This window comes from Chlamydotis macqueenii, chromosome 7 (assembly GCF_036417535.1).
Source record: "Chlamydotis macqueenii isolate bChlMac1 chromosome 7, bChlMac1.mat, whole genome shotgun sequence".
Lineage (NCBI taxonomy): Eukaryota > Metazoa > Chordata > Aves > Otidiformes > Otididae > Chlamydotis > Chlamydotis macqueenii.
In genome coordinates, this window is record NC_141562.1 from 17,321,996 (window position 1) to 17,344,896 (window position 22,901).

Genomic DNA, 22,901 nt, shown 5'->3' on the forward strand with positions numbered 1-22,901 from the left:
CATCGGCAAGACGCTAAGCTTGGTGCTTTTCCAGAAAACATTGCAGAAGTTCTGTGAATTGCCAGTTGCAAACACAATAGTGTTTGGGCGTAAGGGCCATGTGGAGGTTGCCTGGGCCACTGTCACTTTTGATGAGTGGTGTAATCACCAAGTGTCTCCCACCCAGGCAGCTGTCTTGCCTGTGTCTGTGGAGAGGTCAGCATGCTCCTCAGGCCTTGTGAAGCTGGTGGAGCCCAAGTCCTTTCATCACCCCAGAAACTCTTCTATGGGGCATTCCCAGGGGCCCCTGAGAGTTAGGAAATTACTCTTTACAAAGAAAACCTTTTGACCTTTTTTTTTAACTGCAGCTTTCATGAGCTTAAGGTGCAATTCTATGAATTCCATAGCTGCATTTCCTTGCTGCACCACTCTGGCTGTTTTTGGAAACCTAATCCTTTGCAAGTATGACAGTCATGACCACATAGCCAAGCAGAGGAAGTTATCAAAGACATGACCAGTGCGCACATCGCTTAATTGGAGGACATGTGATGTGGTCCAGCATGATGCCAGCGTAGCAGGGCTCTGACATCATGTGCTCTTCTTAACGCTGGTGTTGATAGAGCCAGGACCATCGACACCACCAGCCTGATCGGATGCAACAGCGAGCTCTGCCTCCTTTTCCTCTGCCATTCAGATTCGCGCTGGAGCTATCCCGAGGGTAAAAAAGCATCAACTGCTTTTTTTTCTTGGTAATATCATAGAGAGTATTACTGGGAATATTTTCGAGGGCAGATACGTCTGACGGTGTAGGACACCCACTGAGAGGAGGAAGGAGGGACGTAAAGAGTGACTGCATGGCTAGTGAGAAAATTTGCAAGCCATGCTGCTGGGTGGAAGTTAAGTTCTAACTTTTGAGTGTCTAAAGTATTAGAAATCATACGTAATATTAACAGTGTATATTAAGAATACATCTTTGCTCAGGACAGGAGTGTCTAGGGTGATCAAAAAGGTTTCTGTTTTTTTTCAGGCTACACGTATTTAATAAATAGTCTTCCTACGAGGCTGTACTAGTTTCAGTTTGTAGGATCCTTGTGTTAAAAGTGGCCTCTGATGCAAAAGCTAAGCAATAAAGAAACAGCAAAAGAATATAGTCAGAGCCCAGCCAACGTAGATGTGTTCCTTGCGTAGTGTAAACCCTTATTTTGGATTAATTTCTTCTGTGTGACAATCAGCCTGACAGCATTTCTTAGTTCTTGTGTTATAAAGCTGTTTCTCTTCTTTTTACCTTTAAAAATACAAAAATGGGTCTTGCCTAGTACCAGATCCAGTCTGTACAGGGGAGTATGAAAAGCCCTGCGTGGACTCTAATGGAAGCTGAAACGGGGAGTCCCCTCCGCCTCCCCAGCCCAGACCATAGTATATGGTCTTCAGATACATAAAGAACTTAACCCATCAGAACCAAGTAGAAATAGACATTTGTAACAATGTTGAATAACAATAATAACATAATAATAATAATAATAATAATAATAATAATAATAATAATAATAATAATAATAATAATAATAATAATAATAATAATAATAATATACACAGACACCAGATGTGGCTGTTTATTGGAATCCTGGTTTTGCTACAAGCACCCGCAAACTCCGCAGACGCCATCGGCCAGAAGGCAGCTATAAATCCTGAGACCTTCATGAATGTTGTAGGTCAGAAGTTTGAATTTGCGCTCTGCCTGAAAGTTTTCGGATGTTTATCTGGGGGAGAGAGGGATAGAGGGTGTGTACATGGAGAGGGCTTGGGTCACCACGTGTGCTGGTTTTGCTGAGCAGTGTGATATGACATTGTCTATGTCCCATTACTAACAAGCTCCGCTTCCTAAAGGAGTTCTCTTCCTCCCAGCAGTATTAAATGCAATTATCAACAGGTCTCTTAAAGAAGGGAGTAATCCCAGCCTGGATTTGATCAGACATCTTCCTGGAGGGTAGGAAGTTGTGCATGGCTCCTCTCCTTCAGCCTCAGCAGGTTGCTCAGGGCCATGTCCAGGCAAGTCTTGAAGGTCTCTGAAGGTAGGTTTAGATGGACCCAGGACTTGAGGAATAAAATTGTTGAAATTAAGCCCTTCCATCAGACATGTGACAGAGTGAGCATGCAGCGATATGTAGGCAGGATCACAGCTGGATTTCACCAGACTGAAACTTCCCAATCTGCAGAGTTTTCAGCGTAAGTAAAGCTCACGCAAAGCCTCAGAAGCCCTGCGACAAATCCAGTGGGGCTTGTCCTATCGCTTTTCCAGTCAGCCCAGCTCAGCAGGTTCCATCTGCCCCGCACATCGCCTCAGAGCGTGACGTGACATGTCCTGCTGCCGGTGTCAGCTGTCAGCCAGTCCTTTTGGTTTCCATCTTTGTTTTTGGAAACATTTCAAAAGCACATACCGCTGCATGCCCCAGGGGAGCCCTGCTGCTGCCCGGCTCCCCTCCAGCTCACAGTCGCAACCCCACAGCTGAGCATCTCCTGTTCGCTTGGGCACCTCACTGGGGCAGGCGCGGGATTCGCACAGAGCATCCTCTCTCAAAAAAGTCCTCAGGTGACCAGAGGCATGAGGAAAAGCAATGTCCCAGCTGCCGCAGTGTTTCAGTTTTGCAAAAGCATCCCAGCTGATAAGGGATGTCCTCTTCAAGTCAAACCAGAACCTCGGCTACAGAAAGCTTTCTACTCAGGTGTTTCTTTCCCCAGAGCCAAATTATCTGCTACAGAGGGTACCCCAGCGAGGAGTATGAAGTCCTGACTCGCGATGGCTACTACATCAGCCTGAACAGAATTCCTCATGGGAGAGAAAATCCTAGGAACAGAGGTACGGCTCTGTTTCACAAGGAAACCAGCAAAACCCAAACTATTAACATAGCAAGCAGGCCAGGGGATTATTTATTGTTAAAGCAAAAATACCAAATCCAAGACACTTCTCTGATTTACAATCAAGGCTTCAGCAGCCAGCATATGAAAGCGCACATGTAGCACAAAAATCACCTTTCATATCGAGAAGAAACTTGGTTTTAAGGCTCGGGGGGTGCGGGGATATCTTAAGGGACCTCCTTTTTTTTTTTCCCCATAAATTTGTGCCTTTGGAGTTCAAATGACCTCACGGATAAGCCTGTGCATCTAAGCTTTCACATGGCTGTTGTCGGTGGCCACAGTGCTGACCTTGGGAGGATGAGCACCTGAGGTCTGAAAGGCTTAGGAGGGACATCCACAGCCATCCAGTCTGAGACAGCCCAGGCAACCACCACAAGACTACTATGGCAAGGACTTCTTCACCAGGAGACGTCATTGAAATGTACATTGCATGTACAAAAAAGAGGCTTTGTGGGCCTGAATTTGGGGTGAGTATATAGAGAAATTCTGGTTCAGCAAAATGCGCTGTTTCTCTCACACCCAGGAGCCAAGCCGGTGGTGTTTCTCCAGCACGGGTTACTCGGAGAAGGCAGCCACTGGGTGGAAAACCTGGCAAACAACAGCCTTGGCTTCATACTAGCAGATGCCGGCTACGACGTCTGGGTGGGAAACAGCCGGGGGACAAGGTGGTCCCGGAGACACCAGTGCCTTTCAGCTGACCAGACTGAATTCTGGGATTTCAGGTGGGCTGGAGCAGATTACAAAAGCATGGCAAACTTCTCTGCCTGTCACTAATCTCGAGGCAGAGGCCAGCATCTGCAGGCAGGCAACTCAGAGCAGCTAATCCCCGGCTACAGCCTCCTCCAGGCCTCCCAGGGACGACGTGCCCTGGGAGGATGGAGGTACCGGTGCAGACCTGTCTGGTGACATGGTGCCAGCGCCTCCCGGCAGCCGCACGGCCCTGCCAAGAGCGCGGGGCACTGCGGGCACTGCTGCCTGCGCACTAACACCCGTCCTGTGGAGACACCGGCCCTATCCTGGGGCCTTCGTGGGGACCTCTGTGGCCAAGCCCTGCTGGCAAGGTGTCTGCAAACGTCATGGCCGTCTCCCCTTCTGGACACTGTCCACAGAAGCCTTGTCCCCCAGCATGGCATTTTTAAGTTGCTACTGCCTCTCCAGAGCACTCCTGGATTTCCCAAGCTCATAAACATGCTTCCAGGAAAAAAAAAAGCTAACATGTAGGTCCGTGTTTCACCATATCACACTAAAAGGCACACGGCAGGAGCTGGTGCGCTGGTCCCTTCTGGGAACGGGCGTCTCTAGGAGCCGAGCTGTTGCCGCAGCCCTGACGGGAGCCAGCTCTGGGCCCGCGGAGCTGCTGTGCATCGCACGTGGAGGCACGGCTGGCCGGGCGCTGCACAGCCTCTTCGCTGTGAACCCTGCTTACAGGAGGACAAAGCCCTTTCACGGAAGGACGAGTGTGGCAGACAGATGCCTTTGGACCCTGTGCAGTCTCACCTAGCACAGGGCTCTCCTAGCTCATAGGAATTTTCTCCTAAAAAATCAGTGTTAAGTCCTTTAGCATACAAGTGATATACAGGGCAGCCAGCATCCCCAGGTAAGTTTGCTCTCCAGGTATTTCCTCACACCCAATACACTGCTCCTCTCTTGCAGCTTTCATGAGATGGCAATGTACGACCTGCCAGCCACGATCGACTTTGTTCTGCAGAAAACTGGGCAGCGGCAGATGTATTACGTCGGCTACTCGCAGGGCAGCACGATCGGTGCGTTAGAAGGGGTTGCACATCACGTTGCACCTTGAAAACATTCATTTTGGAGTTCGTAAGTGCAAAGTGGAGAGGTCCCGCTTTTGTGGGCTGCCGAGCAGGCACGCAAGGTAGAAGGGCTCGGCTCCCTTCACCTGGTGAATGGGGCAGGGCTTCCCGTGAGTGGTGGTCATCAAAGTGCCTTATCTGACACTTCTAACTGTAGGAACAAAGGTGTTGTCACCTTTTGGACAGCTCTAGCACTAACATTAAGCAGAAAGGTGGCAAGCGATCCCAGATTTCTAACCAGAGCTAATGCCACTACACAGATCTGGGCAGCAGGTCCAAGCGAACCCTCGGATTCAGCACCCGAAGGAAGACTGAACCAAGGCTCAGCTTGTTTTTCTGTTTTCTCAGCGTTCATTGCGTTTTCATCCATGCCAGACCTGGCTCAGAAAATCAAAATGTTTTTTGCCCTGGGTCCAGTGGTGACAATGAAGTATGCCAAGAGTCCCATCATGAAAATGTCCTTCCTTCCGGACAGGGGGATTCAGGTAGGGGATTACTCCATGCTCTCCCCCCACAATCACACATGGGCTAGAAAAGGGATCATACCCAGATTCAGTCCCCGGGGTCGCCTGATGTGGCAGAAAACAGTTAATTCCTGCCACATGATTCCAGGTGCAGGTGCACCTGTGCATGGTCACGGTGTTGAGTGCATCCTCCTATCTGTAGGACCTTCAGGTGCTGAAATTGGTCTTTCGATAGGGGCATGTGTTGAATTCCAGGACAGGCCGCCTGGAAATGAGCAGCTTTACTGTGTTGATTTTAATGGCAGTGAAAAATGAACCCAACGCTTGGGGGAGCTGAGGGGAAAGAGAAGAGTCCAGAATATAGATCATAGAATGGTTTGGGTGGGAAGGGACCTTTAAAGGCCACCCAGTCCAAGCCCCCTGCAAGGAGCAGGGACATCTTCACCTCAATATTGATTTCCCTGGTGTGATCCCGTTGGCACAGCCTCCTGCAAGGAGCTGTACACATCTCAGCAGGGCAGGAGGGCAAAGGTTTGTCTTCCGCAGGCACCCTGTGCCACGCATCCCCTCACCGCCTGGCTTGGTGGGACAGCTCGCGGGGAGACCGGCCAGCGGCGGGTCGAGGGAGGCAGTCGGAGGGCTAGGCTGCGGGAAGGGAAACGCAACAAATCAATCTTGCCCTTTGCTTCCACAGCTCCTGCTCGGCAGAACAGACGCCTTGCTGCGGGTGAGGAAGCTGTGGAGGTTTCTCCCCAAGCTGTGCCGGCACCCGGCGCTGCACAAGCCCTGTGCCAACCTCTTCTTCCTGCTGGGTGGCTACAACAAGAAGAACCTCAACATGGTGGGTGCGCGGCCCTCGTGGGGGCGAGGGAGCGGGCGCCCCGGGGTGCACCGCTTGTAGCCCCCGGCAGGCTCTGCCGACCCCCCTGCCTGCTGCCAGCCCAACGCGCTCGCCCCCAGCGTTCACGGGCAAGCAGAGGCTGCCAGGGCAACGCGCGGCCCTCTGCCAGAGCTCGTGCTCGCTGCCTCTCCTCCCCGGCGAGGAGTTCCCAGGCTCTGCTGGGTGAACGCCAGTGGCCAGGGGTGCAGGGGCTCCCGCCCACCCTACATCAGCTCTGCTGAAGCAGCATCTGGCCGGCCATGGGCAGTCGCTAAGGTCTTGAGCGCCGTCCCTAAGCCCAGCTGAGGTATCCCCGGGAGCTGGGGGTGCCTCAGCCTCTGTCACCCTTCTCCTCCCGGCGCTGTCTCAAAGCAGTTGATTTTTAATGAAAATTGTGCCCCTGAACCCGACCCAACCCTCCAGGCAGCGGGACCCAGCAGCAGCTGTTTTGGGAAATACATCAGCTGCCAACCGCTGCCCTCGTTCCTATCCGTCGGAAAGCAGTGAGAGCTTGGCTGTGTTTCCTTGCAGACACGGCTGGATGTGTACACATCCCACTATCCGGACGGGACCTCTGTCAAAAACATGCTGCACTGGGCCCAGGTGCGTCCCCTGAAAAGCAGATGCTTCACCTCTGGGGTGGTCCCTTCGCTGGGGCGACGTGAGAGGCTGAGGATCTTGGCTATGAGCAGCTCAAGAAAAAGGAAAGGCGAGAAGTTCAGCATACCGGGGCCCAGGGGACGCGGGGGTGCGTGCCCTGGGCTGCGCCAGGCAGGACAAGGGGAGGGATGGGAAGGCCACAGCTGGATGCTGGGACCAGTTTGGGGCTCCCAGGGACCCCCAGAGCAGAGTAAGCCTGGGGACACTGTGATGGTGGTGGGTGGGTGCCAGGGTGTGTGAGGAGAGGCTGGAGGAGCCGGGCTTGCTCAGCTGGAGACGAGGAAGTGAAGAGGGACCCAGCAGCACCTCCCCCTGCCCAAAGGGGTCCCGGAGACACTGGGGCTGGACTCTGCAACCTGCTGCAGCTGTGGCCCACCCTGGTGCCTCCTTGCAGACCAAAAGTATAGGTAAAGAGGAAGGAGAAAAAAGTCTTTTTAATCACTGCAGCTGTTGTGTGGGTATCTGGGCTTTCGCCCCCGGCACAGAAGCAACTCTACCAATAAGTGGGCTCACCGATGTCTCGGCACTCGGAGCCCAAAGTGTCCTGAGAAAGTAAGGATGACCGGGCTGTTGAAGGAAAACTCGCCAGTGTGCAGTCCTCCAGCAGCACCCTGCGCACACAGCTGGTGATGAGCAGGTTTTCAGCGGCACGAGCAAGGAACTGTGTGCAACGCCTTGGTTTGTCAGCCCATAACCGGGGACCGAAATGGAGCTGGGGGTCCAAGCGTTGCCCTGTAAAAAGATGTGGACAGCCTAGATTTGCAGGGATGCCCGCTCCTCCTGCAACGCCCTGTGCGAGCACCCTCTCGTGATGCGGTCCCTCGAGGAGGCCAGGAGACGGCTGGCCCCCGCAGAAGTGCTCGCTGGCCTCCCACCACAGATGTGTCCCCTCCTCCTAGGTGATAAGATCGGGTGAGTTCAAAGCCTTTGACTACGGCAGCAAAAACCCGGCAGTGTACCACCAGGTAGGAGGCCACAGCGGTGGCAGCTGGACGTGCCGGAGGACTGTCCTGGGTGATGCGGGGTGCTGTGGGGACAGGCTGGCTTGCAGGGGCTGACTACAATGTCAGTTCCTCAAAGCCGCCTGTGTCTCTCCAGGAGACGCCTCCCTCCTACCGGGTGGAGGAGATGCCCGTGCCCACGGTGGTGTGGTCGGGGGGGCAGGACTGGGTGGCTGACTGGAGGGATGTCCGCCTGCTGCTGCCCCGCATCGCCCACCTCATCACCTACGGCCACATCCCCGACTGGAACCACTGGGACTTCATCTGGGGCTTAGACGCCCCCGGGCGCCTCTACAGCAACATCCTGGAGCTGATGGGGGGATCGCAGTAGAGTGGCAGTGGCCTGGCTCCGCTCCCTCAGCCGGGACAGCCCGAGGCGGCGATGGGACATCCCCTGTGCCCCCTCCTTCCTGCTGCCTGACATGCTTGCAGTGACGGTGCTTCCCGCGCATCCCTTGGTCATCGGGGTTTGTCCTCCTCCTTGCCTGAGAGCTCCTCAAGGACCTGGGGCCAACCAAGGCGTTGGGGCAGGCAGGGAACACCAGCCTGGAAGGTCCCCAGGGTGATGGGGGAGGTCCTGGGTCGTGGAGGGGGGCGCAGGGACCCTGCTGTGACCCCGTGGTGGCTGCCGGGTGGGTCAGGGATTAGAGCACCCAGCCCAGGAGGAGACAAGACGGGAGGGAGCTGGGCTGGTTGGGTCTGGCTGGGGGAGGCAAGCAGGGGGTCTGAGAGCAGCCCCTCGATAGCAGCCCAGGCGGGGACGGAGGGGATGGGTGAGGCCAAATCCTTCTTGGCAGCAACAGGCGACACAAGGAGGGGCCCCGGGGCCACAGCGCAGAGGGGTTCAGGCTGGGTGTGAGGAACCCTCCCTCCCCTGGACAGGTCCCCAGGGAGGTGGAGCATCTCTGTTTGTGTCAGGTTCAGGGGCCAGCTGGGCCAAGCCAGGCTCTTGCCCACGTTGTTTGGCTGCAGGGCCGAGTGGCCAGCAGCCCCCACGGCTTGGCTGCGTGGCCACGAACACCAGTCCTCCATCCCTGGGAGCCGGCAATCCCAAATACCCTGGCCCTGGGTCTCGGGGCCACCGTCCCCCAGCAAAGCTGCTGCTGGGCCGGTGTCCCACAGCGCTGCGCAGCCCCCCCACCCCGCTGCTTGCTGGAAAATGCGAGGCGTTGAAAATGGCTGTGAAATAAATGCTAAAAGGGGATTTCAGCAGCCTGTGTCGCAGCTCTGGCACCCCAGCTCTTCCTGGCACGGAAATATTTTCCAGGGCCTGCAGGGATCAAGGCTGCTTGCCCGCGGGGGTGGCGTGACCCCAGCTGTGCTCGCCGCTTGGCAGGGCGGCACGGCGGGCACTGCCCGGGGGTCCCGGCACCCCACTACCAGTGCCGGGGGCAGGGGCACCCCCAGGCAGCAGCGGGGCGGGAACGATCACCGGCGAAGAACCACCCGGCAGCCGCGGGGACGCAGAGCTTTATTCGTGCCCACAGGGGCTCAGAGACCAGCGGGCTGGCTGGCCACGGCCTCAGCGTGGGCGTCCATCTTGCCGGGGGGGCGGCCACGGCGCTGGTGCGGGACAGGGGAGAGGAGGAGGTTGGTGAGAGGATCCTAGGGGCGCCCCCCACCCCAGGAAGGCTCCCCCCGTCCCAAGCCAGCCTCCTCCGGCCGCTCCGTCTGCAAAGGCGGCTGTGTCCCAGCCCCGCCCGCTGCAGCCACCGCCCCCGCCACCCTCTCCGAGCCAAACCCCGCTCCTCCACCGGCACGGGGGCGGGGCCTGCCGATTTGGGGGCGTGGTTTGAGGTGGGTGGAGCTTACGGGGGGTGCGGCTTGAGGTGGGCGTAGCTCTGGCGGGGGCGTGGTCTGAGGTGGGCGGGGCCTGGCGGCGGTGTGGCTTGAGGGGGCGGGGCGGGGCGCGGCGGGCGTCACGGAGGGCGGGGGCGGGGCCTGTCGGGGGTGTGGCTGGGGGCGGGGCGGGGCGCGGCGGGCGCCATGGAGGGCGGCGGCGGGCGGCGGGTGGTGGCGGTGGGCGCGGGGCTGGCGGGGCTGGGCGCGGCGCAGCGGCTCCGCGGGCACGGCTCCCTGCGGCTGCTGGAGGCCACGGCCCGCGCCGGGGGCCGCGTCTGCACCCGCCCCTTCGGTACGGGGTGGGCCCGGGGGGGCGGCACCGGGGGGACACCGGGGATGGAGGAGCTGCACCTAACCCCGCGGGGCCAGTCCTGGGTGGGCTGGGGGCGTCTGGTCCCCAGGAACCCAACTGGGAACCGGTCACGGGGCGCCACAGGGGAGGGGCCGCTGGTTTTGGGGGACACGGGGTTGGGGGTCCTACTATCCACCCACCTTGGGGTAACATCCTCCCCCCTTCCCCACAGCAACAGGGCTGGCGGAGATGGGGGCGCACTGGATCCACGGCCCCTCGCCAGGGAACCCCATCTTCCGCCTGGCCACCCACTATGGGCTGCTGGGCCCGGGGGCTGCCCTGGAGGAGAACCAGCGGGTGGAGGCCGGGGGCCACCCCCCGCTGCCCTCCCTCACCTACGGCAGCTCAGGGAGGGCGCTGAGCCCTCTGGCAGTGAGCGAAGCCCGGGACCTCTTTGACACCCTCCTGGATGCCGCTCGCACTTTTTGGGGAGCCGGAGAACCACCGGCAGCCAGCGTGGGACAGTACCTGCGGGCGGAGATCGCCAGGAGGGTCCCCGATTTGGGGGGGGGCAAGGAGGACGCCCGGCAGCTCCAGCTGGCCATCCTCGCTGCCTGCCTCAAGCTGGAGTGTTGCATCAGCGGGACCCACAGCATGGATCTGGTGGCCCTGGAGCCCTTCGGGGAGTACGTCTCCCTGCCCGGCTTGGACTGCACCTTCCCGGGGTAAGCACGGGCCTCTGGAAGGGGGACGTGGAAGAGCTTTTCAGGGGAGTCTTCCCAACCCCAGCGGCGCCTTCTCCCGCAGCGGCTACAGCAGCTTGCCGGATCGCATGGTCTCGGCTCTGCCGGAGGGCGTCATCCTGCTCAACAAGGCGGTGAGGACCATCCGGTGGCGAGGGTCCTTCCGCGAGGAGGGGGATGAGCTCAGGGATTTTCCCGTCCGGGTGGAGTGCGAGGACGGAGACGCTTTCCTTGCCGATCACGTCATCGTCACCGTCCCGCTGGGTGAGGACAGCAACGCCTTGCGTGGCTGGAGATGGGTGGACAGAGGGCAGGGGCTCGCCCAAACCCCTTCCCAGGGGTTCCCCGGGGGCAGAGGGGAGGCTAGGGAGTGGTCTGGGGAGAGGAAGGTATCGGACCCCAGTTAGGACCCCAATATTCTGCCCACAGGTTTCCTCAAGGAACGCCACCAGGATTTTTTCCAGCCTCCCCTGCCGGAGCGGAAAGCAGAGGCCATTCGCCGCCTGGGTTTTGGCACCAACAACAAGATCTTCCTGGAGTTCGAGCGACCTTTCTGGGAACCCCAGCAGCAGCTCCTCCAAGTGGTGTGGGAGGACGAGTCGCCCCTCCAGGAGCCTAGTGCCGACCTAGAGGCCAACTGGTTCAAGAAACTCATTGGATTCGTGGTGCTCCAACCACCAGAGCAGTACGTGACGGGAGCAGTCAGCAAAGGGGCATGGCGGGGAGTTTGGGCATCTTCTGGGTGACGTGAAGGAGCATCTTGGGTCTTGTTTGGAGCTTCAGGACCTTTTCTGGGTCGCTGGTGGCCTGGCTCTCATGGCAGGCAGCTCTCAGCCCCGTTTTTCCTCCCTAGGCATGGGCACGTGCTCTGCGGCTTCATCGCAGGGAAGGAGGCAGAGTACATGGAGATGCTGAGCGACGCCAAGGTTCTCACCACCATGACGCACCTCCTCCGCACGCTGATGGGTACCGCTGCCGCCTCCTCCTCCTCCTCTGCCCTCGTCACCCTGACCCCCAGGGAACAGCGCACTCGCATTTCTCGATCCCACCCAAAATGCGCGCCCGCAGGGAACCCGTGCCTGCCCGCTCCCAGGAGCATCCTCAGGTCCCGGTGGCACAGCGCTCCCTACACCCAGGGCTCCTACAGCTACGTGGCCGTTGGCAGCTCAGGGGATGACATCGACGCTCTGGCTCAGCCCCTGCCCGAGGACCTAGAGGACCCCCAGGTAACTCGGGTGGGACCCCTCGGGCGCAGGGACAGACAGACAGGGGTGGGAATGGGGCACCCCAGGCCTTGAGGAGCAGAGGGAGGTGGCGTTCCCTAAACTACACCACCACTCCATTCGGAGGGGGGCAACTGATGATCAGGTCACTGAACAACCTCCCTGAGGTGCACGGGGTGAACCCCATTTCTGTAAAATTTGGGGACATGTAGCTCCTTCCAGCTGCTTTCCAGTATCCTCACAGCACGGGATGGGGAAAAGCACCCGCTCCTCGGTATTTACATGGCTGCACAGCGGGTGGGGCATGCGCGGGGTGCCAAAGGCTGGGGAGATGAGGCTTGTTTAGCACCACCCGCTGCCTTTGCTGGGCTGGGGGAAGCAGCAGGCCCCTCCCAGCGCTCACCTCCCACCTCGCCGCAGCCCCTGCAGCTCCTCTTCGCCGGCGAGGCCACCCACCGCACGTTCTACTCCACCACCCACGGGGCCCTGCTCTCGGGCTGGCGAGAGGCCGAACGACTCAACCGGCTCTTCCAGGCGCCCGGCCCCGCTCCTCAGCTCTGAGGAGGGAAAATAAAAGCCCTGCTTGGCCAGTCGCTGACGGTCGGCTTCCTTTATTGGGAAAGCTTGATGGAAGGACGTGGAGGAGTCTTTCTTTTCTGAGGGGATGGATGCGGACCCTCGGCGCTGGAGGTGCGGGGGGTGGAAGGGGGTGCGGTGTTTCAGTACCAGTTGGTGCTGGCGATGAGGAAGCGGGTGTCGTCCAACGGGGCCTGCGTCGGACCTGGCTTCGGGGTGGGCTTCGGGGCTGGGGGCGGCTGGGGCTCAGGGCCTGCGGCACGGGGGGTGCCGGGGCCCGCGGGGGGCACGGTGTGTCCCCCGCGGGCCTCGGCACCCCCCGTGCCGCCCGGAGCCACCGTCGGGGCCCCCGTAGACTCCGTAGGCCGCGGCTCCGCCATGGCGCTGAGCAAGAAGCGGAAGTGACGCCTGTTGAAGGGGGTGGACACCGCACCCCGCCCCCCCCCCCCCCGCCGGATGTGATGCGACGGAAGAGGCGCCGCCGCCATTATGCGAGGGTGGGCGGGAGCGCTGCGGGCGGCGGTGGGGGCCGGCGCATTCCGGGAGCGCTTCGATTTTGGGGGGCGCGATGTGGCCTCTTGGTTCCCGGGACACATGGCGAAAGGTGAAGGGCGGCAGCGGGGCGCCACCTCCCCCCCCCCCGCTCCGCTCCCCTCCCCTCCCGCTCGCCCTCACCCCGCGCTGTGTTGCAGGCCTGCGGCAGATGCGGGCCTCCCTGCGGCGCGCCGACTGCCTCCTCGAGGTGCACGACGCCCGCATATCCTCCGCAAACAGTTTTCCTTCTCAGCTCCCCCCAGCCTGCCCCTTCCCCACACCGCTCTCCCGCTCCCCCCACCCCTTCCCCAGTTCCCCCAGTACCTGCTCCCAGTCACTCTCCTTAGCGGCGCTCACATCCCGCTGTCGGGCCGGAACCCCAGGCTGAGGGAGTTGCTGGGCATCCGCCCCCACGTCCTGGTGCTGAACAAGATGGATCTGGCCGATCCCCGCCGGCAGCCGGTGAGCAGCTGGGCAGGGGCTGGCCGGGGGCCGGGTTGCCGTGGGCGGGTGCCAGCGATGCCTCTGCCCGTCCCCTTCAGGCAGTCTTGGAGCAGTTGAAGGAGCAGGGATGCTCGCACGTCATCTTCACGGACTGCCAGCGTGATGGCAACATCAAGAAGGTAACGGGCCAGCAGCCCCGTGCTTCTCACTGAGGGTCATCTGCCAGCCTCCCAGCCCCACAGAGAGGCCTCGGCGCCCTGCTGCAGGGCACTGATGCTGGCTGGCCTGGAGCAATCTTCATTTCTAGCTTCCCTGAGCCATCCCATCCTCTGCTTGCCTGCCCATCTTCCGCATCGTCCCGGCACAGCGTCCTCCAAGTGAGCGGTTGCTGCCGCCGGTCCAGGCGCAGAGCCACAGTTCCAGCCTTTCTCCATGTTGCTCTGCAGATCGTTCCCCTGGTCGCCAAGCTGGTGGGCAACAGCCCGCGCTACCACAGGGCCGAGGTGAGCCGGGGCAGCGAGACTGCTGCGGTGTGTAGGTCACCTCCCTCTCCAGCCGGAGGGATGAGGCCACACGCTGGCAAAAGCCGGGCTCCTGCAGCTGCCCATCGCTCCTGGGCTGGGCGGCCCAATAACGCTGCCCACATCCTCCTCGCTCCCAGAGCGCCGAGTACAGCATCCTGGTGATCGGTATTCCCAACGTGGGCAAGTCGTCGCTCATCAACTCCCTGCGGAGGCTGCACCTCAAAAAGGGTATTCCTCTCTGGCGTTTGGGTGCAGGGAGGAGCCCACCGGCACAGCCGTGGAGCGGGCCGTGGCGGCGCTTCCTTCTCTGACTGTGTCTCTCTTTTCTCCGAAGGGAAAGCCACTGCTGTCGGTGGCGAGCCGGGCATCACCAAGGCGGTGCTGACGAGAATCCAGGTACCGTCCCCGCGGCGCCGCCTCTGCCTGCCTGCCTGCCTCCTCTCGCAGGAGTGCTGGAAAACCACGCTGCATGCGGAGCTGATCTCAGAAGGGTCGCTTGGGTCCTCGTCCCGGTGGCACCTTAATGAAAGAGCTCAACGCCTTGCTCGTTAGCCGTGTCGGAGTCCGCTATGCTAATTACCGAGCTGCGCAGCCTAACGGCCCTGCCTCCCCTCCCCTGCCCGTCGCAGGTCTGCGAGCAGCCCCTGATGTACCTGGTGGACACGCCTGGCGTGCTGCCCCCCCGGCTGGGGGATGTGGAGACGGGCATGAAGCTGGCGCTGTGCGGTGAGGCGGGTGGGGGGACACACGTGCTCCCCAGATGTGCCTTTGGGCCTGGTGCCGGGGGTGGGAGTCGCTGCTCACAGCCCCCGCCCGAGGCCCGGTGCCCGCGGGTGGCACCAGGGTGGGGCTCGGAGCAGGGGCTGGGGGGAGCTTAACCCTTGACTTTTTAAAAAGTTTTTTTAAAAACTTTTTTACCAGGAGCCATCCGTGACCACCTGGTCGGGGAGGACATCATGGCCGACTACCTTCTGTACACCCTGAACAAGCGGCAGCAGTTCGGGTGAGCCGGCGGGGAAGGCAGCGGGAGGGGCCCACCGTCCCCGGGGAATTAGGGGTGGGGGGAGCGGGGAGGAAGCCATGCCGGCAGGGTGCGAGCCCCCTCCCCGCGGCAGGTACGTGCGGCGCTACGGGCTGGCCGAGGCCTGCGACGATGTTGAGGCTGTGCTGAGGCGCGTGGCGCTCGCGCGGGGCAGGACGCAGAAGGTGAAGGTGCTGACGGGCACGGGTGAGTGCTCGGGGCCGGGGGCAGGGCAGGGTTTTGGGGATCCCAGGCGGCGCTGACCCCTCCTTCCGTGCCCCCGTCTCCAGGGAACGTCAACGTGACGATGCTCGACTACCCGGCCGCTGCCTACGAGTTCCTGCGGGATTTCCGGGCGGGACACCTGGGCAGGGTGACGCTGGACTGAGACCCCCGTCCCGCGGGGGCAAGGGGTGGTCTGGGGACGCCTCGTGGAGCTCGAAGGGGGGGCGATTAAAGCCGCGCTGCCGGGACGGCCTCCGGTTTCCGACTCTGGGCTGCTAACGGGGTGGCTCTGTCGGGGGCGAGGCTGCACCGGGTCCCGTCAGGGGCGCAGGGCGGCGGCCAGCGGGCAGAGCCAGGAGACGGCCCAGCCCGGCCGGGGGCGGCCCGGGGTGGCAGAGGTCCGGTTCCCGGCGCCGTACTCCAGGCCGTCGCCCGTTTCCAGCTGGCCGGTCAGGCGGGCCCGGCGCAGGGCGGCCCCCGCCGCGGCCCCCGCCGCCGCCGCCCCTGCCGCCACCCGCAGGGCCGAGCCGTAACGAGGCCTCGCCGCCCTCGCCTGCCCGCGGGCCGCCGCCCCCCGCCCGCGAGCGGCCCCTCGCGCCCCACCGCGCCCGCCCTTACCGGCGGCCGTGTCGCAGAGGGCGGCGGCCAGCAGCAGCAGGGCCCAGCAGGCCGCCGCGCCGCGCCGCATCCCGCCGAGAGCCCCGCGCCGCACGCCCCCGCCCGCCGGGCGCTCGCCGCGCCTGCCTCCCCGCACGGCGCCGCGCCAAGGGGCGGGGCCGCCCGCCTCGGCCAATGGGAGCGGTGGAGCAAGGGGCGGGGCTGCCTCGGCCAATGGGAGCGGCGCGGTGGGCGGGGCGTCACTCCGCCGCGCTCCGCCATGGCAGCAGCTCTGCGCGCGCTCCTCCGTCCCGCCGCTGCCGCGCGCTGCCGCGCGCTCCTCGCGGCGCCCCTCTCGCCGCCACTCTCGCCGCCCCGCCGCCCCCCCCTGCCCGGGGCTCGGGCCTGCAGCGCCGGTGAGCGGGGCACCGGGGCGCGGAGGGGGGGGGGGGGTGACCGGAGGGGCGGGGCCTGGCGCCGTGCGCTTGGGTCCAGCACCGTGCGTGGGCCGTGGCACTGCGCACCGTGCCCCGCGTCCCTGGGCCGCGCAGCGGGCCCCAGCATCGTGCACGGAGAGCCGGCACCGTGCCCCGCGTCCCTGGGCTGCGCTGGGGTTCCCAGCACCGTGAGTGGGCCACGGCAGCGCGTACCAGGGGCCAGCGCCGTGCACAGGGTCCCAGCACCGTGCGCCGGGCCCAGCGGTTTGCACGGGGGCCATCCCCCCGCACCGGGTCCTGCACCGTGCGCGTGCCCAGCGCCGTGCGGGCTGTGGCCCTGCGCACCGCCGGCCTTCGGGACCCGGTGTCCTGCCAGCCGCCAGTGACCGCTGGCACGCGCCCGCCACCCCGAAGGCCGCGCTGGGACGGCCGGGCCTGCGGGCGCTGCCTGACAGGGCGATGTCGGGGGGGGGCGCGCAGGGGCCCCGTTCCAGTTCCTGGCGGTGCAGAAGACGGGGGCCCGGCAGAGCGTGGGGCTGATCCAGCTGAACCGGCCGCAGGCGCTCAACGCCCTCTGTGAGGGGCTGATGCAGGAGCTGCGGCAGGCGCTGGAGGCCCTGGAGAACGACCCGCAGGTGGGCGCCATCGTCATCACTGGCAGCCAAAAAGCCTTCGCAGGTAGGGCTGGGTGCTTCTCCCCGCCCCGAGGGTTTTGGGTGGGAGGCTTGGTGTCCTATGCTTTTTTCCCTTGGCAGCTGGTGCTGACATCAAGGAGATGCAGAACAAAACCTTCCAGGAATGCTACGGCAGTGGGTTTCTTGCCGGTTGGGACAAGGTCTCCACCGTCCGCAAACCCATCATCGCTGCCGTCAACGGCTACGCTGTGAGTTGTCCTTGCTCCACGTCTCCCCACCTTGCCCCAGTTCAGCCCTGGTACTCTGACGCTCCCTCCCCTCCCCCTTCCTGCCCCTGTCCCAGCTGGGTGGCGGGTGCGAGCTGGCCATGATGTGCGACATCATCTATGCCGGGGAGAAAGCGCAGTTTGGGCAACCCGAAATCCTCCTGGGGACCATCCCAGGTGAGCGGGGAGGGGTCAGTCCTGGCCAGAGCGGGGACGCCCAGGGCATCCCTCCCTTGGATCTTTCCTTTCCCCAATTGCCTCCAGGTGCCGGGGGGACACAGAGGTTGACCAGGGCGGTGGGGAAGTCGCTGGCGATGGAGATGGTCCTCACTGGGGAGCGGATTTCGGCAACAGAGGCGAAGGAGGCAGGTAGGGGCGCAGGATGGGCCTCGCAGCGTGGGGGTCCAGGGAGCAGTCCCCACCGCATGCCGCCATCCGTATGCTAGGTCTGGTCAGCAAGGTCTTCCCTGCGGAGAAGCTGCTGGATGCAGCCATCGCCTGTGCTGAGAAGATCGCCAGCAACTCCAAGCTGGTGGCCGCCATGGCGAAGGAGGCAGTCAACGCCGGTAGGGGCTGGGGGGCCGACCGGCAACCCCCCTGGGGGGTGTTGCGGGGCCGGGCAGCGGGCTCTCCCCAACTTCTCGTTTGTTCTCAGCCTTCGAGACAACGCTGATGGAGGGGACCAGGACAGAGAAGCGGCTTTTTTACGCCACCTTTGCCACTGTGAGTAGGGAGGTCGGCCCCGCTGCGAGGGGGAGGGGATAGTGGGGCTGCCCCAGCCTCTCCCACGACCCCACAATTTCACTTTGCTCCTCGCAGGGCGACCGCAAGGAGGGGATGACGGCGTTCGTGGAAAAGCGCAAGGCAAACTTCACCGACAGCTGAGGCCAGGGTGGCGTGGGTCCCCGCGTCACCCTGGGGAGGGGGCCTGGGGCCCACTGGCAGGCGAGGCTGGGCTGGGCTGGGCTGAGGCAGCCAGCCGCACGGACCCCCTCTGCCGCCGCTATTAAAAGGTTTTCCTGGCGCTGGCAGGAGATGGGGCGTCCTTGCTGGGGGGTTCCCTGTGAGCTGGGAAATGGTGGGGTTCACCAGGACCCCCCCGTCCCCCCCTCCACCCCACCAGGCTGTTCCCCAACGCTGGCAGGGCAAAAGCAGCCTCCTGTGTCCAATGCATCCCCCGGGGAGGGGGTGGCCCACGGCACCTTCCGCGGCACAGCGCTGGTGCACTGAGTTTGCCCAGCCTTGGCCCCACCCGGGCTGAACCGAGGCCAGGGCGATGGGCTGAGCCCTGAGGCATCATCCTCACTCTGCCCGGGGTCTCAGGGTGAGCCCACGGGGGGTGGGGGAAGCCCACAGATTTGGGTTTCTGGCAGCAATGAGGAAACCTCCAGGATGATGAGGGTTTACTGGGGGGCTCAGGGGTGGATAGGGAGGGGTGAGCCCCAGGGGTAGCTCTCACCCCTCATTTCGCAGCCCGGCCATGTCTCCGCTCAGCCGTGGTGGAGATGGTCGCGATCCTCCTCCGGGCCACTCTGCGCCCTCAGGGCCCTCAGGGACAGCACATAGGGTGGCCCGCGGGCACCGGCCTCCTGGGCATCGTCCTGGGGGTGGTGGAGGTGGTCGCGGTCCTCCTCTGGTCCCTCCTGGCCTCGGCAGGGGCCCCATCCTGCCACGGCACTGCTGGAAAAGACCTTCGGACCTGGTTCCACCTCGTCGGTGATCTCGCCCTCCTCCGGCGGCTCCACGGCTCGTGCGCCCAGGATGCTGCAAGAGGGGAGGAAAATCAGCGAGGAAAGGTCACAGCGGGTTGGGGGTGCAAAATATCCCCCTGTCCAGGGGAATCCCACCCTGGCAGCGTGCAGGGACCCTGCCGAGGCCCACCTCCCCTCCAGGAGCCTGCAATTAGGATCGTCTGGGCACGCGGGCTAACTTAGCTGCTTATTCCGTGAGCGGGCTGGGTGGGTCCGGGACAGCGGTGCCGCAAGCACCCCAAAAACCAGCTAGGGCTTGATGCTCAGTCTGGGTGATTTAGGGGGAAGACTGAGCTTGGACCCCCTTTTATTTTCAGGTGGCACAAAGCAACGAGGGAAATTTATTCCCCCTAGCAATGCTTTCCATTTTGGGGTGCCGCTTTGTTGGTTTTTATAAGCCAGATGCAGGCGCCTCTTACAATTCCTTGGCCAAATCCTGCTCCGCAGCCAGGTCCTTCTGCCCAGTGCCACTCAAAGCCTGCGGGGACAGGGACAGAGAGGGGTGCTGAGTGAGCAGCACGGATCGCGCCCAGGTCTTCCTGCGCCCGCTCACCTGGCACGGTGGGCAGCAGGAGTGGTGAGGTGAAGGCTGGGGGCTCACCTGGGTGCCCGTGGGCAGGAAGAGCGCAGCGCCCAGCAGGATGACGATGCCCCGGAGCCACGCGGCCGACGGGCTGGCAGGGAGAGGGCGGAGGAGCCGTGTTGGCCCGGGCCTGCCCGCACCCGCAGCTCCTGCAGTGCCCGTGGTCCCTGCCTGCGCCCACAGCTCCTTCCTGCCCCAAATGCCCACCCCTGACCCCGTCCCCCCCGCGCTGTCCGCTGGGACATACCGCTCCATGGCTGCCTTCCGCAGACTGCCTGGGCCTTACCCTGCACTTTGCCCGCTGATGGGTATGGCCGCTCCCAGGGCTGCCCGTCCCACGCATCCCATGCAGCGCTGGACCGAGCTGCTGGAGGGAAAACGGGGCACGGGATTAACTCCCCCACCACGCACCCAAGTGTTTGTATCCCTCACACGCTGGGGCACGTGCAACACCCACGAGTGCAGCCAGGCCCTTGCAAACAGCGCAGGTTGGGAGGGAGGGGGATGGCCTCTAGGCAGCCCTTGTGTTTTGGGTTGGAAGGGACCTGCCAAGACCATCCACTCCGACCACCCTGCTGCAGGCAGTGACACCTTGCAGCAGTCCCAATGAAAAACCCTTGTCCAACCTGACCCTGACAGGTAGAAAAGCACAAGCCTCAGTAACTCATTGGAAGCTGAAGAGCTGGATTTGCTTTCCTGACCAGTTGGAGAGGGTCCAGAGGAGGCCACGAAGATGATCAGAGGTCTGGAGCAGCTCTGCTGTGAGGCCAGGCTGAGAGAGCTGGGGCTGTTCAGCCTGGAGAAGAGGAGGCTCCGGGGAGACCTGAGTGGCCTTCCAGTGCCTAAAGGGGGCTGCAGGAAAGGTGGGGAGAGACTCTTCAGTAGGGCCTGGTGTGACAGGACAAGGGGTGATGGGTTTAAAATAGAGGGAGGTAGAGTCGGACTGGATATAAAGAAGAAATTTTTTACGCTGAGGGTGGTGGAGCACTGTCCCAGGTTGCCCAGAGAGGTGGTGGATGCCCCATCCCTGGAAACATTCCAGGCGAGGTTGGCCGGGGCTCTGAGCAACCTGATCTGGTTGGAGATGTCCCTGCTCCTGGCAGGGGGTTGGACTGGATGGGCTTTGAAGGTCCCTTCCCACCCAAACCATTCTGGGATTTGAAATCAAATGATGACAGAGCCATGGCTGCAGCAACACACCTGGGCTGAAGCCCTCCCAATCCCACACCCCAAAAGCCCTGGCAGCTTCCATGAGGACAGGGAGTCCTGGGAGGCATCCCAGGAGGGTGGTGGCCTCTGGGATGGAGCTACTGCCTCTTGCTCTGTGACGGGTGCTGCAGAGGGGGAACCTCTTTCAACTTCTCTACTAGCGCAGGCGCCGATGTCTTGCTCCTTCCTCGGCACCGAGTACTGCCCCGGGGCAGCTGCAACCCTTCCCTTGCTTCTCCTCTGCCCCCAGCGCAATGGGATCCATCTCCACCACGTGGGTGCCTTCATCTCGCCTACAAATAGAAGGGAAACGGGCGGATTTGGGGCTTTCAGTCCCCAGACCATTTGCCAATGCATTTTTTTCTCCCCTAGGAGATAAGCTTTGGAGATGTGTGCGAGTCCAAAGCCTCCTTGACACTTGGACACGCGTGTGGATCATGTTGATATGTGCTACTTGAGTCCTGGTCTGTGCTTCCGCTTGATCTGCATGCTTGGACATGTGTGTGGATCGCGCTGGTGTGTGCACATGTACGTTACCTGAGTCCCGCTCTGCCCCTGCACTTGCATGCATATCGTTGTTTCCTGGCGTGTGCATACGTCTATGTCCGGCCAGTGCGTGTCCGCACCACCCAGAGGGCCACTGTTACAGTTTATCTGTCCTCTTTGTCCAGTTAAATGACAGAGATTGGCCAATTAAAAATTTGGTTTATTAAAGCAAGCGACCAGTAAGCAAAACAGCGCTGGGCGGCCAGGGAGTCTCCTGCTCCGCCAACGGCGCGCACCGAGGTAGCAAACCGCCCAGTTCTTATACAGTAAAACAATAAATATTCCGTTGATGCTTATACATATTCATTACCTAAACCCGCCTACTCTCGCTTCGTATGTTAATTAGCTTATCAGTCCTTCGCGCTTGCGCAAATTCTCCCAGGAATTGTGGGCGAGGGTCTTCGGGGGTCTTTTGGGAGGAAGGCCGTAGGTCTTCTTCACGGTGTACTTTTCACCTTTGCCTGGAATGTGCTGATCCTTCGAGTCGGCAGTGTCCTTATCAGTCTGGGCCGATTCATGTCCTTGTTTGCCACCCGTTTTCCTTGCGCAAGGAGATTTACGCGATGGATGCCATCCTATGTTCGAATCCTTGCTCCTCTTAATCACTCCCTCGAGATAATGTGAGACTGTTTCTCACCCCTCATGAAAACAGACTTCCCCCTCCCACTAATTGCTTCTTCAAACGATATGGTTAGAAAGTTACTGGTTTTATACCCTTCGTCTTCACAAGCCCCCCTCCTTTCGCAGCCCTGCATGCCGTGTTTACACAGCCGGGTGCCTGTGGCCGACCTTGCGTATTTCATGCAACTTTCTTGTTCTGACAAGGTTTGATGAACAAACAGTTCACAGTTTATTACAGCCACCACTGGGTAACTCCACCCGCTCCTGCAAAAGCCAAAAAGCAAGGGGCCAGAAAATTTTGCTCACGACAAATCCCACAAGGAAAATGAAAAATTAAAAAGGGGAAATTAAAAGTTTTAGCTTGAAATAAGGGTATTTGAAAGCCCCTAGCCAGCTGGAAAGATGTGCCAGTGAACTCTGGAAAAAACTGGTAACCCAGAAGAGAGCTTGCCATGAGGCTGTAATTCCTGTTTCAGGTTTTTTTTTTTTACTAGCAAGGGCAGACACACAGAGACCTGGAGTCTGGGAAAAAGGAAGGAAGGAATTTCCAGGTGAAAACTTAGGACCTAAGCACATCAGGGAGAGCAGACTGGGCTGCTTCCGGTGCCCTTTGTACCACCACCCCCAAAGCCTGCAGGTATCTCCAGTGACGTGATGGCCTGCTTCAAACCTCCAGTCGCTCCAGTCGGGGCGGGGCCGCACGCGACCGCAGCTACTGGGCGTGGGGCAGCTCCGTGGGCCGCTCCGTGCCCTGGCCGGCTGCTCCCCTCTCCCCTTCCCCAGCTGGACTTCCCTCCCTCCATCCTTCTCTCCGCTCTCCCGCCCTCCTTCCAGGGACTCTGGAGGCCGAGGAGCAAGGATTTACACTGGCTTTTTAAACACAGCAAAGCATTTTTAACATGGCAAGGAAATCTCCTACGTCTCTGCAAACATCATTCCCTGCTCCTATTTGCAAGGATTTTTCAAACCCCTTTTTTATCCCTTGCTCCTCCCAGGGAGGGGGGAGGGAAAAAAAAGCAATTATAGATCCTAAGCTTCTTGGATAAATGCCACTCCAGCAACCTGGCTTGTTTTTTTTTTCCTTTAGGGACAATTTTATAAGCATCACGGTTCAACAG

At 61.2% G+C, this 22,901-nt stretch overlaps 5 protein-coding genes and 1 long non-coding RNA gene across 9 annotated transcripts; 4 read left to right on the forward strand and 2 right to left on the reverse strand.

Moving 5' to 3' along the window:
* The first annotated feature begins 1,582 nt into the window (after positions 1 to 1,582).
* LOC104474616 (lysosomal acid lipase/cholesteryl ester hydrolase) lies at positions 1,583 to 8,045 on the forward strand. The gene is made up of 9 exons (XM_086751891.1): positions 1,583 to 1,687; positions 2,719 to 2,836; positions 3,419 to 3,617; positions 4,549 to 4,658; positions 5,058 to 5,194; positions 5,868 to 6,014; positions 6,585 to 6,656; positions 7,613 to 7,678; positions 7,812 to 8,045. Exons 1-9 carry the CDS (start codon positions 1,583 to 1,585, stop codon positions 8,043 to 8,045), a joined length of 1,188 nt encoding a protein of 395 aa, XP_086608017.1.
* A 1,655-nt stretch (positions 8,046 to 9,700) lies between these two features.
* Positions 9,701 to 12,407, forward strand: PAOX (polyamine oxidase). Its single transcript, XM_086751874.1, has 7 exons — positions 9,701 to 9,848; positions 10,081 to 10,573; positions 10,656 to 10,855; positions 11,021 to 11,276; positions 11,445 to 11,557; positions 11,660 to 11,817; positions 12,235 to 12,407. Exons 1-7 carry the CDS (start codon positions 9,701 to 9,703, stop codon positions 12,373 to 12,375), a joined length of 1,509 nt encoding a protein of 502 aa, XP_086608000.1. The 3' UTR covers positions 12,376 to 12,407.
* LOC147600076 (uncharacterized) lies at positions 11,978 to 12,327 on the reverse strand. The gene is made up of 2 exons (XR_015259033.1): positions 12,218 to 12,327; positions 11,978 to 12,137 (listed from the first exon to the last, which is right to left on the reverse strand). It is a non-coding gene; the product is annotated as an uncharacterized LOC147600076 (long non-coding RNA).
* A 12-nt stretch (positions 12,408 to 12,419) lies between the features above and the next one.
* On the forward strand, positions 12,420 to 15,442 carry MTG1 (mitochondrial ribosome associated GTPase 1). Of its 4 annotated transcripts, none has more exons than XM_086751875.1 (12): positions 12,420 to 12,657; positions 12,725 to 12,994; positions 13,083 to 13,146; positions 13,281 to 13,386; positions 13,467 to 13,547; positions 13,815 to 13,871; positions 14,030 to 14,120; positions 14,227 to 14,288; positions 14,522 to 14,618; positions 14,814 to 14,895; positions 15,008 to 15,120; positions 15,204 to 15,442. In XM_086751875.1, exons 2-12 carry the CDS (start codon positions 12,880 to 12,882, stop codon positions 15,299 to 15,301), a joined length of 966 nt encoding a protein of 321 aa, XP_086608001.1. In that variant the 5' UTR covers positions 12,420 to 12,657; positions 12,725 to 12,879; the 3' UTR covers positions 15,302 to 15,442. The 4 variants fall into 4 exon arrangements, with proteins under 4 accessions (XP_086608001.1, XP_086608003.1, XP_086608002.1 ...); XM_086751876.1 differs by having other exon boundaries at positions 12,535 to 12,657; positions 12,746 to 12,994; XM_086751877.1 differs by lacking the exon at positions 13,467 to 13,547.
* SPRN (shadow of prion protein) lies at positions 15,380 to 15,850 on the reverse strand. The gene has a single exon (XM_086751880.1). The coding sequence runs from the start codon at positions 15,824 to 15,826 to the stop codon at positions 15,458 to 15,460; it is 369 nt and encodes a 122-aa protein (XP_086608006.1). The 5' UTR covers positions 15,827 to 15,850; the 3' UTR covers positions 15,380 to 15,457.
* A 133-nt stretch (positions 15,851 to 15,983) lies between these two features.
* On the forward strand, positions 15,984 to 18,107 carry ECHS1 (enoyl-CoA hydratase, short chain 1). The gene is made up of 8 exons (XM_086751879.1): positions 15,984 to 16,151; positions 16,653 to 16,850; positions 16,928 to 17,055; positions 17,151 to 17,250; positions 17,338 to 17,442; positions 17,520 to 17,639; positions 17,729 to 17,796; positions 17,893 to 18,107. The coding sequence occupies exons 1-8, from the start codon at positions 16,016 to 16,018 to the stop codon at positions 17,956 to 17,958; spliced, it is 921 nt and encodes a 306-aa protein (XP_086608005.1). The 5' UTR covers positions 15,984 to 16,015; the 3' UTR covers positions 17,959 to 18,107.
* The last annotated feature ends 4,794 nt before the right edge of the window (positions 18,108 to 22,901 follow it).